This window comes from Phoenix dactylifera, chromosome 17 (assembly GCF_051530095.1).
Source record: "Phoenix dactylifera cultivar Ajwa chromosome 17, Ajwa_hap1_PhDact_Kaust_v1.1, whole genome shotgun sequence".
NCBI classification, from domain to species: domain Eukaryota; kingdom Viridiplantae; phylum Streptophyta; class Magnoliopsida; order Arecales; family Arecaceae; genus Phoenix; species Phoenix dactylifera.
The window spans coordinates 9,104,028-9,119,816 of record NC_143206.1 but is presented as its reverse complement, the minus strand read 5'-3'; the positions used below and the strand labels follow the sequence as shown (position 1 = coordinate 9,119,816).

Sequence of the window (15,789 nt, the reverse complement as noted above, 5' to 3'; positions counted from 1 at the left end):
CAATATATGTGGGCATAATTTTAGTTTGTAGGTAGTTTATAAAGCATATTGTTTTCTATGTATATCACAAGGATACAATTAATTACTGCTGATACTCTTTTGCTAATTTTTTAATGAAAAATCTTGAGTTTATAGGAACATATGTTAGTATATGTTGAAGAGAGTAAATTATTGGGTAAAAAGAGTGACACTAGGGATTCAATTATGATGAAACACTAGAAATGGACTCAACTTGCTCATTTCGTAAGGTTCAAGAGAAAATTACTCTTCAAAATTCCTACCTTCAACAATTGTAGGATGACTTATTTAGAATTTGGGACATTAAGAAGAGGTATCCTATTTGAATGTAGCTTATAGGTAGATTGGAGAATGGACAAAGTATACTAGGATAATCAATTGGTATGGGATATAGTTGTCACTATGTTACTATCTAGGACACAATTTTAGAATCTTCATTGTTAACATGAAACTAGTAAAAAGTACAAAATATATGATGCTGCTTCCTCATTATTAACATGAAGCTAGTAAAAAGTACTGAACATGGGATGTTGCTTCTTGATTGGCTTTTAATTTTTAACAATTTGACAATGAGCATATGGTTAAAAAGCTAAGGAACAAATCGTGTCGGTGTTTTGTTTCGTTGACCTCCCTCCTTTATTTTTTTTTATTATTTTTTACAATGGCTGCTCATATCAATCTAGTATGAGTAGAGCTAGTAGAATCAAAAGAAAGAAGATGAAGAAGCAGTGTAGGGATAGCCTCTTGAGAAGACCAACAGGCTTCTTTTGAATGTTGGGCGGCAGAGACAACGACTCAGTTTGCTGCTCTATTCGTCTATCGATACACATGTACAATCTAAAAGGCATCACAGTTATTTATGTTTTTTATTCATGATAGCTGGCATTTTAATTCATGTCCTTAATGGATTTTGAAAATTAGTTATTTTACACTTTAAATTCTTTTTTACATCATAATTTTGGTACCACTACAAGAACTTAATAAATATTTCTGCAAAACTCTTGGAAGTCCGAAATGTTGTTTAACTTGGAAGATTTTTCATTAAAGACAATAGCAAGTAAATATTACAAATTTTGTCCTTAGCATACACACCATAAAGTAATGCCAGCTAAAAGCGAAAGCATATCATCCATTAAATTATATAAATAACATAAAACTTAGAACTACATAGAAATCACAGCCATTGAAGCTTCCATGGACAAGCAGCACATGTGCAAGCAGCCCCCCATACTAATCAGGTGTCTGAATGAAGGCTTCAGCCGCAAGTAATTCCCCTCACAAGCCATAACGGTCGTCCATAATCCCTCAGAACTCTGTGGACCAATCAAGGCTTCCTGTTCCCAAATTCGAAAAAAGATGTCGTTCCCGTGGGCCCACTCTGTTCTCCAAGCGGCCAAAGTACCGGCACGCGCTCCCCCGCTTCCGTCCTTGCTGCTGCTACCGCCTCTGCCTTTTATCGGAACCAGATGCGCCGCTCTGGGCCATTCTCCCCCCTCGAAGCGCCCCCCGGTGACCGTACCCCCGCTGCGGATCTCGTCGTCTTCCATTTCCCTTAGGAGCAAAAGCGAGGCGTGAGCTTTGGAGAAGGAAGAAGGGAGAGAAGGGAATGGGGTGCGCGCAGTCGCGGGTGGACAACGAGGAGGCGGTGACGCGATGCCGGGAGCGGAAGCAGTGGATGAAGGAGGCGGTGACCGCCCGCAACGCCTTCGCTGCAGCCCACTCCGCCTATGCTGTCTCCCTCAAGAACACCGGTGCCGCCCTTAGCGAGTTCGGCCAGGGAGAAGTCGCTGCCATCCATACCTCCACCGCCGCCGCCGGTACTGTCGGCCACCACTCTGCCGCTGCCTCTACCTCCGCCGCTGCCTCCGTCCAGCCCCCTGTGGACACCCTCCCTCCCCCTCCCCCTCCGTTACCGGATTTCTCCCCCTCCCCTCTCCAGCGCTCCATCAGCATGCCTGACATCCCCCCCTCCGAGAAGTTCCCTTCCAAGTTCCCCCCGGAGGCTTCCATCCGCGAGGAGGAGGAGGAGGAGGATGATGACGCCGGTGGCGATGGCGGAGACCTCGAGGACCACCGTCGCCACCGCCGCCCCGCCGCCGCGAGCCCCTCCCCCTCCCCCTCCCCCGCCCCGCCGCCGCCTCCTCATACGCCTCCACCGCCGCCAATGCCGGCGGAGTCCACCTGGGACTACTTCTTTGCCATGGACGAGAACATGCCCGGCCCGTCCCTGGGCCACCCTGAGGAGATCGGGCCGGAAAGAGCGGAGGCCCCGGAGGAAGGCTTAAAAAGATCAGCCCCATCACCCCCGCCCCCCGCCATCGATCACGAGGTGGCCGGTGCTGATGATGACTCTCCGATGACGCCTGAGAAGGTGGTCTTGGAACCCCCATTGCCGCCAAAGCTGGGTAAGAAGCAGAAGCCAGGCGGCACGGTGCACCACCAGCATGCGGCCTCGGCGCCTCCCGTAGATGCCAAGAGGGGAAAAATGGTGGCGTTCGCTGCCCCCAGCATCAATCTACTCCAGGTCCTGACTGACATTGATGACCATTTCCTCAAGGCATCGGAGAGTGCTCACGAGGTGTCGAAGATGCTTGAGGCCACTCGCTTGCATTATCACTCTAATTTCGCTGATAACAGAGGTACGTGTATCTTTTGTTAAATGCTGCTGCTTTCTGAGCTCATTGTATTTTACGTAGCCCATGAACCTTGAAGTTCCATGCCCTGAATCATTTTACTCTTAAAAATAACTTTAAGTAGGATTTTGCTTTACCTCAATCATTTTACTCTCTTCAAAAATTTCAGCCCTCTGTCTAAGCTTGTCTTCCATTAGCTAATGTTATCCAGTGCCATAATAAAAATCATTACTTCGAAAAGCCTACAGTCAGTATAATATTGGGTGCAATTTTTTTTGGGGAAGAGGGGATAAGAAATCAAAATGTAACGACAGTAAGCTTCTGCTGAGTGCCTTGGATTTGTCATTGTATTATAACGGGGTGATGAACAAATTCCCATAAAAGGAAAAGAAAAGTTTAAGAAAAGCTGTATTACACATATGAGAGATTTTCATCTGGTTTCCAAAGATTTGGAGGAGGGAGGGACACAGGAAGAAATTTTTTGAAAGTGGGATGCTCATAGAAGCCAGCAAAAGGAAGGTCTGGGATCAAAATTTTGATGGGACATTGATAAGTGTAGAAAAGTCTTGTTCATCAATGTGTTTTTTTAAGTTTGGAACTTGAGAGGCCCAGGCAATTTCCTAGAGTGGATAATGCTAAAAACAACTTAATGTGTTTAGTATGAGAATACTGAGTACAGTCCAAGCCAAGGAGTTATGGTTATGAGTTCTGTTGAAGTGTATTAATGCTTTTCAGATAACTGATGTTTATTGGAGATTAGTTTATTGGGTTAAGGGTCTAATGGAATTATTTAGATAGATTTTCACAATGGTTTATGGGCATACTACTAGAGTTTGAAAAGATTAGCTTACTTAACGAACCATCAAATTTCAATGACCCTTCTATTTTCTTGGTCTTGAATTTTGAATGTCCTAGAATAGGAGTGATTGGTTAATGAAGGCCACATACAACTAAAAATTGATGCTAAATGATTAAAATTTTGTGACCAGTAGCTGATCTTCTACTAAATATAATGCAAAAGAATTAGAGTGCAGCCACATGCCTCTGGATTTTAAATACTTCTGTGGTAATGTTCAACAATTAATACGAGCTGTCTTTCAGCTTATAGAGTAGACATGGGCATCGACAAGGCAGGGTCGGGTTTAGGTTGGGCATGACTTAGTATCAAGTTTTAAATGTTGGCTGGTTCTGGCCTGATCCATCCTTGGGCTAAGTTTCACTTTGCTGAGCTTGATGCATTTGTAAAGTTTTAAGCACAGGAGTGGCTTGGTCAAATCTAAAAAAACCCAAACTTGATGCAAATCATTTATAGCTAAGGCGCGCACACACACACACACACACACACACAGAGAGAGAGAGAGAGAGAGAGAGAGAGAGAGAGAGAGAGAGAGAGAGAGAGTGCAGGCAGCGGTGGCAAAGGTTCTTGCTTGGGTGGTGAGGGATTTGGATATGGTGGGGGCAAGGAAGGTGTTGATAGTGGTGGATTCTAGAAAGAGAGTGAGAAGGAGAGGGATAGAGGGGGCAGGGGAGAGGTTGTAAGAGTTGGAGACATACTCTGGCAATGGTGCTTTGGTGTAACCAGATGTGTTGTGCTCTGATGTTTAAATGCTCCATTATGTAGCAATGAAGCAGGGGTCTAGAGATAGGGGAGGAAAAGGCTTCAGGGGTGGAGAGGAGGAGGATAGGGGGAGATGCCTAGCAATGCTTTGGTGCAGTATAAGAGGAAGGTGATTAAGAGATGATTTCAAGTAGGAAAAGATGGGGGCAGGGAAGAGGTGGAATCAAGCATGTTAGATTTCGTGATTTCATTTAGTTATGTATAATAAAGTATGTAGATAAATTTTTATTGAGTGATAGTTTTGGTCAGGCTAGGTCGAGCCTAGCTAGACTTTTTGTCAGCTTGAACCTACCCCAAAAATTATTTGGGCTTTAGATTCTTTGCTGGGTCTATCCTGTTGGCCAGGAATTCTCTATCCAAGCCTAACCAAAATTAAATCGAGCATGCCGACCACATTTGCACAAGTCTGTAATAGAGTTCCAAATCCTAATGCACCTTTTAGTGGAAAAGCATCTCCAGTAAGATAGGACCTGCATGCTTCAGAGATCACAATCATCCATGCTCCTTCAAGGCCTTTGCTTAAGAGCTTTTATTATTTTATTACTATTGGAGTTACAATTCTTTCTCTTGGGGTGAAGTGCATTATTGGTCCATATGCATTTGTTTGTGATAAGCTTTTCTAATGCCAAGGGGCCCACTTTCTGGAGATAAAGCATGCGCAGTACATATTCTAAATACTAATTTCCATATACTGGAATTTAAACTGAACAACTAACTCATTTCCATGTTCCACGTATCCCTTTTATTTATTTAAACATGTTGTTCTTGCAACTTGCTCTCAAATAAATATTGTCTATATTGTGTTAATTGCTATTTGTGTTTTAATAATAGTTACATGCATCCTTGTTCATAGGACACATTGACCATTCAGCAATAGTCCTGCGAGTCATCACATGGAACAAGTCATTCAAAGGCATACCTCATGGCAATGATGGAAGAGACGATTTTGATAATGATGAATGGGAAACTCATGCCATTGTGTTGGATAAGATGTTAGCATGGGAGAAAAAACTATATGATGAAGTGAAGGTACATCATAGATTTTCATTTAGCTTCATTTATGATCTAATCTCTAACTACCTTTTTGTCATCACTCATTTTTTTTAGTTTAAATTGGCTTGCTGTGTACAGAGGGAAAAACTATATAACCAAAGTTTTAAATACTAATACCGAAACCTGTTTCTTTTTTCCATTGGAACTGCACAGCATTGGTACGAATAGTACACATTGGAATTGAAAACATCAAAAATATGAAAATTGTTGGTATCGACTGGTACGATCAGTGCAATACCGCAGTATGTATTTATATAGATCTAGATGATTGGTACAGCTAGTACATTCCAGTATAGAGGGTCTTGGCACCCCGACACCACCTGTGCCAAGTTTGCTTTGAAATGGTACGATATCAGTACTACCATCCAATTTTGACGGTTTTTGAAACCATGTATATAACTGTTTTGTTCCATCATTTATAAAAAATAAGTAGGCTATAAAGTTTTTAATAAGGCTGCTACTTTATTGGGTTTGGTCCTAACTAGTGTAACTTTCCAAACTGGTTGAAGACTGCCTAGGCCTGGACCAAGCCTTAATTGAATTGCATAACATGGGTTAGGTGTGACTTGGGACATGTTTACAAGGCTTGGATCAACCCCGGCCTATGCTCACCTAATAGAAGGTTCCCTTTTTGGGTTGGGGGGATTGGATAGAGAAAAAGGGACTATGAGGAGGATGGAAATCGGATAATAGGTTCCGATGGTTGGGATTTGTTTATTTGGCAACAGGTGTGGAGTCCATATTTTTAACAGGAGTAGGGGCCGTAAGTGTTGTTGCAAGATGTAGCTTTGTAATGGTTGATAGAGAATCCCTATCTAGGAAGCATAGATACTTCAAATTGCATGCCATGATTATATTTGATATGTATTGGATATGGACACTTGTCAGATACTTCTATGATACATGCCAAATACTTATGTAAGCATTCTCTTGTTCAAATTCTGCAAAGGTTTCATATAATTCTTAGACATGCTTGAGATACTTCTTCTATACCTCCAGAGATTAGGAAGAGCTTTACTTTCTCTATTTTTTGTTTGGGATAAATGTTGACCTTTCAATGAACATTTAATTTCAGAGCTTATGATGTTAGTCCTATTGAAAGCAGTATGGATTATAGTCTATTTATTTTGAATGACGGCTAAATTGAGTGTGTGGAAGTTAATGCTATTCTGTAAAGCATGGACTATGTATTTTGATAAACCATGATGCTTTATAGATGGTTTTTCACAATATATAAAAAAATATTTATTTGTTGATCATATCCTACTTTTTCAAGATTTGCCATATTAACATATTTATATCCCATTCTTATATCCATGCTTCATGGGGACTTAGAGCTCCTTGCCTCCCTGTTTTTCATATCTCTCGACTTTTAGATGCTTTCCAACTGCCTATACACTCCAACACAACACCCAACTAAAGGCTCAAAAAGAAAAAAAAATGAAAGATGGACAGAAGGCAAGCAGAGCAACATACACTTAAGAATAATGAAGCAATGAGAAAATCAGGGCGGACAGGACAGGAGGTAAGAGGAGAGTTGACTGAATAAAGATGAATGTTGCTGGAGAATTAATAGTCTGTTAACTTGCGTACAAATAGTAAGCTCAACGGAATCTTGGGACTGTGCAAAGATGAAGAATCAGAAACAGTAATGGGGGTGAGCAAGCGCTACTTCAGGGAGCTGGTGGATGGTCAATTAGTTTTTGTAACAGTGGATCATGAACATGGAGCTTTTGAGGATATAAAAAATATGTTGTTGTTGACTATTCATGTGTTTTAATGCTCCTGAATCAATAACCCATGTTGTAGACCCTTGACTAGTAAATCAATAGGTACTCGAGGGGGCCAGAGTGACAAAAGGAGATGGTGAAGAGAAGCTTTTACCAAGTTGTCTTCTAAACAATGGATGGAGTTTTCTATCAATGTCTCTTGACTGGAAGATAATGTCCTTTGATGATTCATAATTTTTAGGTCTGGAAATACTGGACATCTGCTGTTGAACTGCATATCAACAAGGCTTGCTGCTTGATTAACCATGCCAGGTTACATTGCAGGTCCCTGCAAATTTCCATCATGTGATTCAATGTCATTCTAGTTTTAGCATTGAGACCAAGTATCCTATGATTTTCCATCTAGAATTATTACTTTACATTACTTTTTCTTTAATTTTCATGTGAATTTGCTTGCTAAATTGCTTGCAATCTGCTTTTTCAAACTACATTAAGTTTGACTCACTTTAACAACAAACAATTACCTTGCAAAATTCTGTTTCACTTCTTTTGCTCCAGTCTTCACTTTTCCTTTCATCAATTTCTTGTCAAAAATGTTAGTTTCAAACCATCATTTGTCGATTAGTTTATGTTGATGAAGCCTCATATTGCCATCAAGGAGAGATTGTTGACAGCAATCATGGTATAAATTGTACATGCATATATTTTTATTTATATGATGGATTTAGCCCACTTGTATCTACCAACAGCCAAATATATAAGATACTTATTTCTATATGGCAACTGCTCTTGTAGGATTCGTTGTAGCATCCTCTCCTAGTTGAGGTTATCTTGGCCAAATATTTAAGGCTGGTTTTTGGAGGTTTCATTGATGTTGGTATGAAGTCACAGAATCAGTTATAAACATTCCTGCTTTGATGAATTATATCTTCACCCATAAAGCTTACAGCAGTTGCATGAAATGCTTGATGATCAATAGGGATATGCCACATTTGCATGCATTTTGCATGCACGTGTGATTTAGACAAATTGCCAAAGCGGCCGAGAAATGATGGGATTGACAGAAACTAGGCTGGGCTCGACAACAGATGGCCAAATAGAATTATAATTCAGTTTTTATGTCGGACATTACAAAAATACCACTAATAAGAAAGGATGTCCTTTAGGGTTATTGAAACCTTGTAATTCAACTCCACCATCATCTTAACCTACGTGCAATTTGAGTTGCAATTAAGATGAGCTGCATCTGGATGAGTTCGCTTGTTTTGGATGGTGAATAGGAGGAGAGAATTGTCGAGGAAGTAGGGTGGCAAGGTTAGGTTGATTCATAATACAACAAGATTGGGATGGGGACATTGGAATTTAGATGTACTAGGTAGATGACGACGTGGAGTTGGGGAAATCAGATTGGTGAGGTCTGGGTGGAGATATCAAAAAACAAAGGAGACAATGATGCGGGGTCATGGGGAAGTTGGCAAGGATTAGGACCTAGAAAGGTGAGGTGGGCGACAGTGACAGCGGAGGTCAGGCTGGGCAAAGAAGGCCAGATGGGTGAGGGTGATGTGGTGGAAGTTTGGATGGGGCGAGGAGCTGGCAAGGTATGGAAGGGGCGGTGATGAGGTGGAAGTTGCCTGGGGTAAGGAAGGCGAGGTGGGAGAGGGTGTTGTGGTGGAATGTCGAGTGAGGCCGGGTGAGAAGTTGGTGAGTTGGGCAATTGTGATGGGGCGGAGGTCGGGAAAGTCAAAGAAAGCAAGGTTTGAGAGGGTTTGATGGTGGAGATTGGACATGGTGGGGTGGTGAGGTGGGCAAGGGTGGTAGAGCTGAGATTGGGCAGGCTGGGGAAGGTGATGTGGGAGGGTGAGGGCAATGGCGATGCCAATGTAGGGGGATCGAGCAGCGGAGCATGCGATTAGGGCTGCAACTTGGGAGAAGAAAGGTGTAGGGTAGAGATATATGCCTGCTCAAGAGGTTACAACTTGTCCTATGTTTGATCAGGCTGCAAGTTGAGCTGCACTTTTTTTGGCCCGAGCTACAATTGGACGCCTGGACCACATCTTACTTGCAGCATACAGTTGAGCATGCAGTTCTAAAATATTTGAACTGGACTTTGCATGCTGCTCAACCTGCAGGTGGGTTGCAAGGGTCCAAACAGCCCCTTAGTTTTGAATCAGTTTAGTTTTTTTATTAGAGTTGGAGCACGCCTGTTATTTTGGTATTATTCAGCGACTTGAGGGGTGTAGGTTGTGTCCGAATTTGACTAGGACAAGAAAGTCCTCTAGTCTAATTGAATAGGACAAAAGATGCCATAGAGTCTTTTCCTTATATAATCAGGAATGGGTCTTGGGTGTAGGTTATACAAAGGTCCCAATACTGTACGCTAAACAAAATTTATCTTTATCAATAAAATATTTGTATTCTTTTGTTTTGTCTTGTCAGTCAAGAGACAAAAAGATCTCTTGGTCCATGAGCTTTGAGGAAATCAGGTTATCTCTTTGCATTTCTTTTCAAGAGAAGAGGATGCTGATTGTCCTCTATTCTTCCCCTGTATTGCTGTGTAAGTTTGTGTGCACGTGCATTTGTACTTTCACCAATATTGTTAGAAATCCTAGACTGAGGTATAACTGTCCATTGGTGCTTACATGGCCTATTTCATGTTTATTATTCTAGTATATGAAAAATTAGTTCATCAAATAGGATAATGCTCCTTGATTTCATTTACATTTTCTGTAATGTGTGGCAAGATTTTTAAATTATTAAAAAACTTTCCACAGCTTCAAAATACACTGCCTTGTAGGTGTTTGTGTGTAACTAAATACCCTTATAAATGATTGTAATTCTTGTTCATATAATTCTTTTTCATTTGTCAAATGGCTTATTTGAGCCTTAACTTACCTCGCACTGCACCTATAACATAGTTTGGAGCCATATTTCAACAAGCTCATATTAATGTAAGTGTACGCGTAATATAGAGAGTCACATGCTTTATGCCTTAATTTATATTTTTGATGCATTCACATCAGGCTTTGATGATGTCAGTAACTAATGGAAGTTACCAAATGGATCTTTTAGCTATCATTGTATACTGAGTGTGGACATGGGTTAGCCTGATATGTTGTTGTACACATCAATCTTGTTACAGATATTAGAACATGATGATATTGAACTAAACCTAGCTATTTTTTCATATAAATTTCCTTACAAACATTTGTATGAAAATCAAGTCCTAGAAAAGACACAGCTAAATCATTAGCCTTGCTTGTTTTCACATGTCTTTATTTTTTATTTTAGTTTTTTAAATATTGAAGAAAACTACATGAGGTATAGGCCTTATTAACATCTTGCCCTAGTGGGAGTCTCAGCATCTTGCCCTAATGGGAGTCTCAGCATCAGTTGTGCCCCACCTTTTTAAATATTTCCCCCTATTTGACAATTAAGGAGAAATGATGGTATTGTTAAGAATTTGTTCTAGTGAGTTATGAGTTTTACTTTCAATGTCTATTTTTTGAATGGTAAGTGATTTCCTCTTGGCACTTTATATAAGTGTTCAGTTCCTTTAACATTCCAGGTATTTGGTTCTTTATAAGATGCAACTCTACTAGACAATCATGGTGTCATCTTTCAATTTTGACATTTGAATTTATGGAAGGTTTCTTGCCTAACATCACCTCAATAAGGCTCAGGTGATTTCGTAAGTTATGAATGTGGTAACTAACATAGTTAAACAAAATGTCCATGCACGCATTGGTATGTAACTATTCACAGATAAGTGACATACAATTGTGTTGTTATTTCTGATTGGTTAAAGGTTGCTACAAAGAATGGTTTATGTCATGTTGACATGTCAGCAATATCATGACCCAAGGTAACATTACCGTTGGCAAATGGGATTTTACAGGCCTGACTAGTGTTGCTTCCTATTATTCAAAGTATGGTGCTTTTTAAAAAGGTGGATTGTCTCATAGACTTGCCATTTCGCCAGAGTGTAATATTAAATTTGTGAACAAGTACAGAAACATTGTAATGCTATATAACAATTGCTGCTGGGTATGACCTTGGTCTTATGATTGATACATGTAAATTAATAGTGGATCTCTATTTGAGCATGCCCTTGTAGTATATTCATTTGCATTTGTAGATGATCCACCTTTTGTGATGTATGTATGTATGTATGTATGAAACAGACTAGTTTGAGCGTGACATGATCCAAGGCCAACTTAAAAAGGAAATTTTGTTTGGTTTTGACACAAACCGACTGAAACTAATTGAAATGAGCTTTTGTTGCTGTTTGGGCTGGCAGATTAGTTTTAGCGTGAAATGATCCAAAGCCAACTAAAAAAGAAAATTTTGTTAGTTTCGACAGAAACTGACTGAAACTAATTGAAATGAGCTTTTGTTGCTGTTTGGGGGTTGATAGGGGACTTTTTCTTGTTCTACAGAATCTTGGAGACAACATGGGACCGTTAGTGACACCTCATATCCCCCCTTGTTTCCTTTTGAAAGCTGGGCCTGTTCCCACTCCAAAAGCAAGTCACTCAAGAGTTGACACCCCTTCTCTTGTGATGCCTCTCCCTGCGATGATCTAAAGGGGAAGTCAGCCAAAATACCACTGAATTTGACATGAATTGATGCTTAAAAAAAATCAAGATTTGAAGCGTTAAAGATATTTACTCTCTTTATCTTTTAGCAAACTTGCTAAATAAGTAAATTTGCTTAAAGCAAGCATGATCTGTGGGATCTTTCTTGCTTTCAATTTTTAATTAGTGTACACAAGAAATGTGATTTTAGCTGGATTGTTGCATTCCTGTAGTATGTTTGATGCACATGGTGTCAATAAGGTTTCACACCTAACTACATAATTATGATCTTGATTATCTCAAAATAAAAAAATTGCCACAATTTCTTCTATTTTTTGACTTAATATTCTTGTTTTTGGAGTTTCGTCGACTTTGGTGATTGAAATTCTGAAATTTGGGTTGAAAATTGCTGAAACAAACCTTTATCTAGGAGGACATAAATCATTCTTTGATAGTGCAAATATGTTTGTTAATTGGGTGGCAAGAAATTCTTATTTATGTCACTTGGCTTAGTTGGAAAGGGGTGGCCTAGTGCACGAGGTTCCCACTACTGCAAGATCTAGGGAGGGTCAGATGTTAACCATGCATGCAGATAGGTTGTTTTCATGTTTTGAATCTGTGACACCCAAGTCACAATGGAGAAAGTGTACCATTGTGCCAAGGTTGACCCTTTTTTTGTTAGTTGTAAAGCCAATCATAGATGCTACAGACTTGTTTCTACTAGCCTTCAGAATGTATATCTTTTATCTTATAATTGTTCCAACCATGTTAATGTGGAGTGCCATCTTCTTGGTCCCTATTTTTAACTATTATTACAACTTTCATCAAAATCTGAATCTAATGGTAAATTAATTCCTGAAAGGCAGGCAGGCGAGCTTATGAAAATTGAGTATCAGAGGAAGGTTGCTTTGCTTAATAGGCAAAAGAAACGTGGTGCTGGTACCGAAGCACTAGAAAGAACTAAAGCAGCTGTAAGCCATTTGCATACGAGATATATTGTTGACATGCAGTCAATGGATTCAACAGTCTCAGAAGTTGAACGTCTGCGAGATGAACAGCTGTACCCAAAATTAGTGGAACTTGCTGATGGGTAAGTCATGTTGAAGTTTAGGTCCAGAATTTGCTTATTTTTGCATTTTTTAAGCAGTTTTTTTTTTCAAAATTATGTTTTTAGTTTCTTTATTTAAGTGATTTTTTTAGCCTTTTAGTTAAACCTTTTGTCCTCATTTTGCTTTGTATAGTATAGTTAATCTTCTACATTTGTTTTCTCCAATTGCATCTCACGATCTCCTAAAGTCTATCCCTTTTTCAATAGCCACTTCTTCCCTAAATTGCTTCCATCTTGAACCTTACGGTTCAAATCCCAAATTAGTTCCTTTGACCTCTGATTTTTTTAATCATCATATCTAGTTTCGAGGAAGCCAACCAATAATCCATTTCCATCTTAAATGCGCTCCAGATCTGTGGAAATATATCTTTCTGTCAAACTAGTATTACATCTTTCTCACTTGGTTCAATGCTTAGCGCTTAAATCTTTCCTCTATGAATGATACTCCTGTATTTCATTTATCTCTAACTGCGTAATACATCTCATCTTATTTCTCGCTGTTTACTCCACCATGTGTTAGCACAATTTTATATCCATGTGCTTTTGCTTGCACTATAATCATTCTAGTTCGTTTGAATTCCATGATCTTGTGAGAAGCTTGAAAATTCAGCACAGTTTAATCGTGTCAACCCATGTCAAGTGAGCTGTTTGAAGTTGCAGCAAACAACCAACAAGCATGCATGGATAGGGAACATCGAACACCAACCTGCTAGTGGATCTGCTTAAATCTTCAACAAGATGAGTTGATTGACATAGAATGATGACCTCATCTGAACCCCACTTAACCTAGCACATTGTTCCTACTATAAGGAACTCATTTTCCAGTAAGACTTACATATGTCAAACTTGACAATTAACACATTTGATCAATCTTTGTTATACCAACAGTATGTATCCTGTCTCTATGCTGCCACAAGCCAGCATGGTACACTTTCCAGTTTCCATGTGTTACCTTAACAAGGCATAGACTTGCATGAAAAAATACACCTGCCAAAAGATCTACAATTGGCACAGATGGAAATAGTGTTGCTGATCTCTAGCCAACCGCAACTATAGCTGCCCCTGTTACTCTAAGATTTGCAATTCCAACCTCTCTGTTCCTTGCACATTTTATTTCATGAAAACAGATGCATATGACTGGACCTTTATCTTCTTTCTGAATGCCGTATATTCAAAGCAACTTGCAATCCAACTGCATAAATAATTGGCCCATCATATTATTTAGTTTGTAGGCATTCGCTTTAGATAAGATGCTTTTATTTACCTTGCAAGTGAGTATAATATCATACACTTATTATCTTTCTTTAACCAGGATGGCCAAAATGTGGGAAGCCATGTATGTGCATCATGACAACCAGCTGAAGATTGTACTAAACCTAAAAATCCTTGACATCACAAATGTTCCCAAAGAAACAAGTGAACATCATTATAAACGCACACTTCAGCTGTTCGAAATTGTGAAAGAGTGGCATTCACAGTTCGATAAACTTGTGAGTCATCAGAAAGATTACATCCGAGCTCTTAATAATTGGCTGAAATTAAACATTATCCCCATTGAAAGCAGCTTGAAGGAGAGAGTGTCATCTCCACCAAGGCCACGTCAACCCCCTATCCAGGCCCTCCTGCTTGCATGGCATGACCATCTTGAGAAGATTCCAGATGAGCTGGCTAAGAGCGCTATTCTTAGCTTTTCAGCGGTCATCAACACAATTGTGATACTTCAACAGGAGGAGTTGAAACAGAAAGAGAAATGCGATGAGACCCGTAAGGAATATCTGAAGAAGGCACGGGCATTTGAGGATTGGTACAGCAAGTATTCACAGAGGAGGGCAACAGCATTATCTGAGGAGGCTGTGCAAGAGGATAGTGAGGCAGCTTCTCAAAAGGACCCTGTTGCAGAAAGGAAGTTTGCAGTAGAGTCTGTAAAGAGTCGGCTGGATGAGGAGGAGGACAACCACAGGAAGTTGTGCAAACAGGTGAGGGAGAAATCATTCGGAAGTCTCAAGACACATCTGCCAGAGCTCTTCCGGGCTATGTCTGACTTTGCTTATGCTTCTTCTGACATGTATATGAAGTTGAAGTCGATCTCTCAAGGGCAGAATCCAGTCACTAACTAGCTCAAAGAACTCGCATGTATAGGTCTAATATGCACCTTGGTCTTTCCTTTTAGTTTTTGGTTTATTTGTTCTGTTGTTAAGTTTTCAAGTGTTGTACTTAGGCAAGAGGAAGTTCTGGCTTTTAAAATATCTTTTCTAATGTTAGATATTTATTTTCATATTTATTAAATTATGCAGGAATATGGCATCAAATCACCACTTTTCCTCTCAGCAATTTGCATGAGAAACCCACAGAAAACTGTGGTATCTGTTTAATGAGGAAGCGTTAGCCTTAGCATTTGTTTCTAGTCATTGATTGTAACAGATGGAAACTGAATGCATTTTTCTTTTACGATTGTACTTGGAAGAATGATGATAGACTGATATTGGCAGGTTTTCTGAATGCCAGTTTAGGTCCCTATTCTTTCAAAGACCAACATCAGTGCAAAGTTGTGGGGGATGGGAAATTTTATAGTTTGCAGGGAAAGTAAAATTGCCACAATCTGTACTCATGCCAGTAATTATTTTTTGGAGATCTGGATGTCCGAAGGGTGTAATGAATATGATGGAGCAACTGAAAAATCAAGGACATTCGTTTGGCAAGCTGAATGAAACTTGCAGTCAGACGAACGAAGTTGCCATGGAACTGCAGTAGGGTCAGACCTGTGTTCATCATGATTAGCTTCGGGCTTGACACCCAGGCATAATCCACTCAAGTGATCTAAGTCAGTTATGGCCTCCTTTTGGGGTCAAATCCAGGCAAGATATTTTGGATAAAGGTTTCCGCCTTAAGGTTTTTGAACATTCATTTGGTATACATGTATGAATCATGGGACTAAATTAAGAGCAAGGATAATTTGATCGATACGCATGATCCTGTAACTAAATAATTTCTGGAAATGTTAAAATCAGGTTTGGTTTGCAATAAAGCAATTATGGAGCCAGTTACTGTTTCTTGC

General features: G+C 39.8%; 1 protein-coding gene across 1 annotated transcript; it reads left to right on the top strand.

Annotated features, from left to right (window-relative positions):
- The first annotated feature begins 1,398 nt into the window (after positions 1-1,398).
- Positions 1,399-15,049, top strand: LOC103714416 (protein ALTERED PHOSPHATE STARVATION RESPONSE 1-like). Its single transcript, XM_008801652.6, has 4 exons — positions 1,399-2,657; positions 5,123-5,298; positions 12,493-12,716; positions 14,047-15,049. Exons 1-4 carry the CDS (start codon positions 1,625-1,627, stop codon positions 14,849-14,851), a joined length of 2,238 nt encoding a protein of 745 aa, XP_008799874.2. The 5' UTR covers positions 1,399-1,624; the 3' UTR covers positions 14,852-15,049.
- The last annotated feature ends 740 nt before the right edge of the window (positions 15,050-15,789 follow it).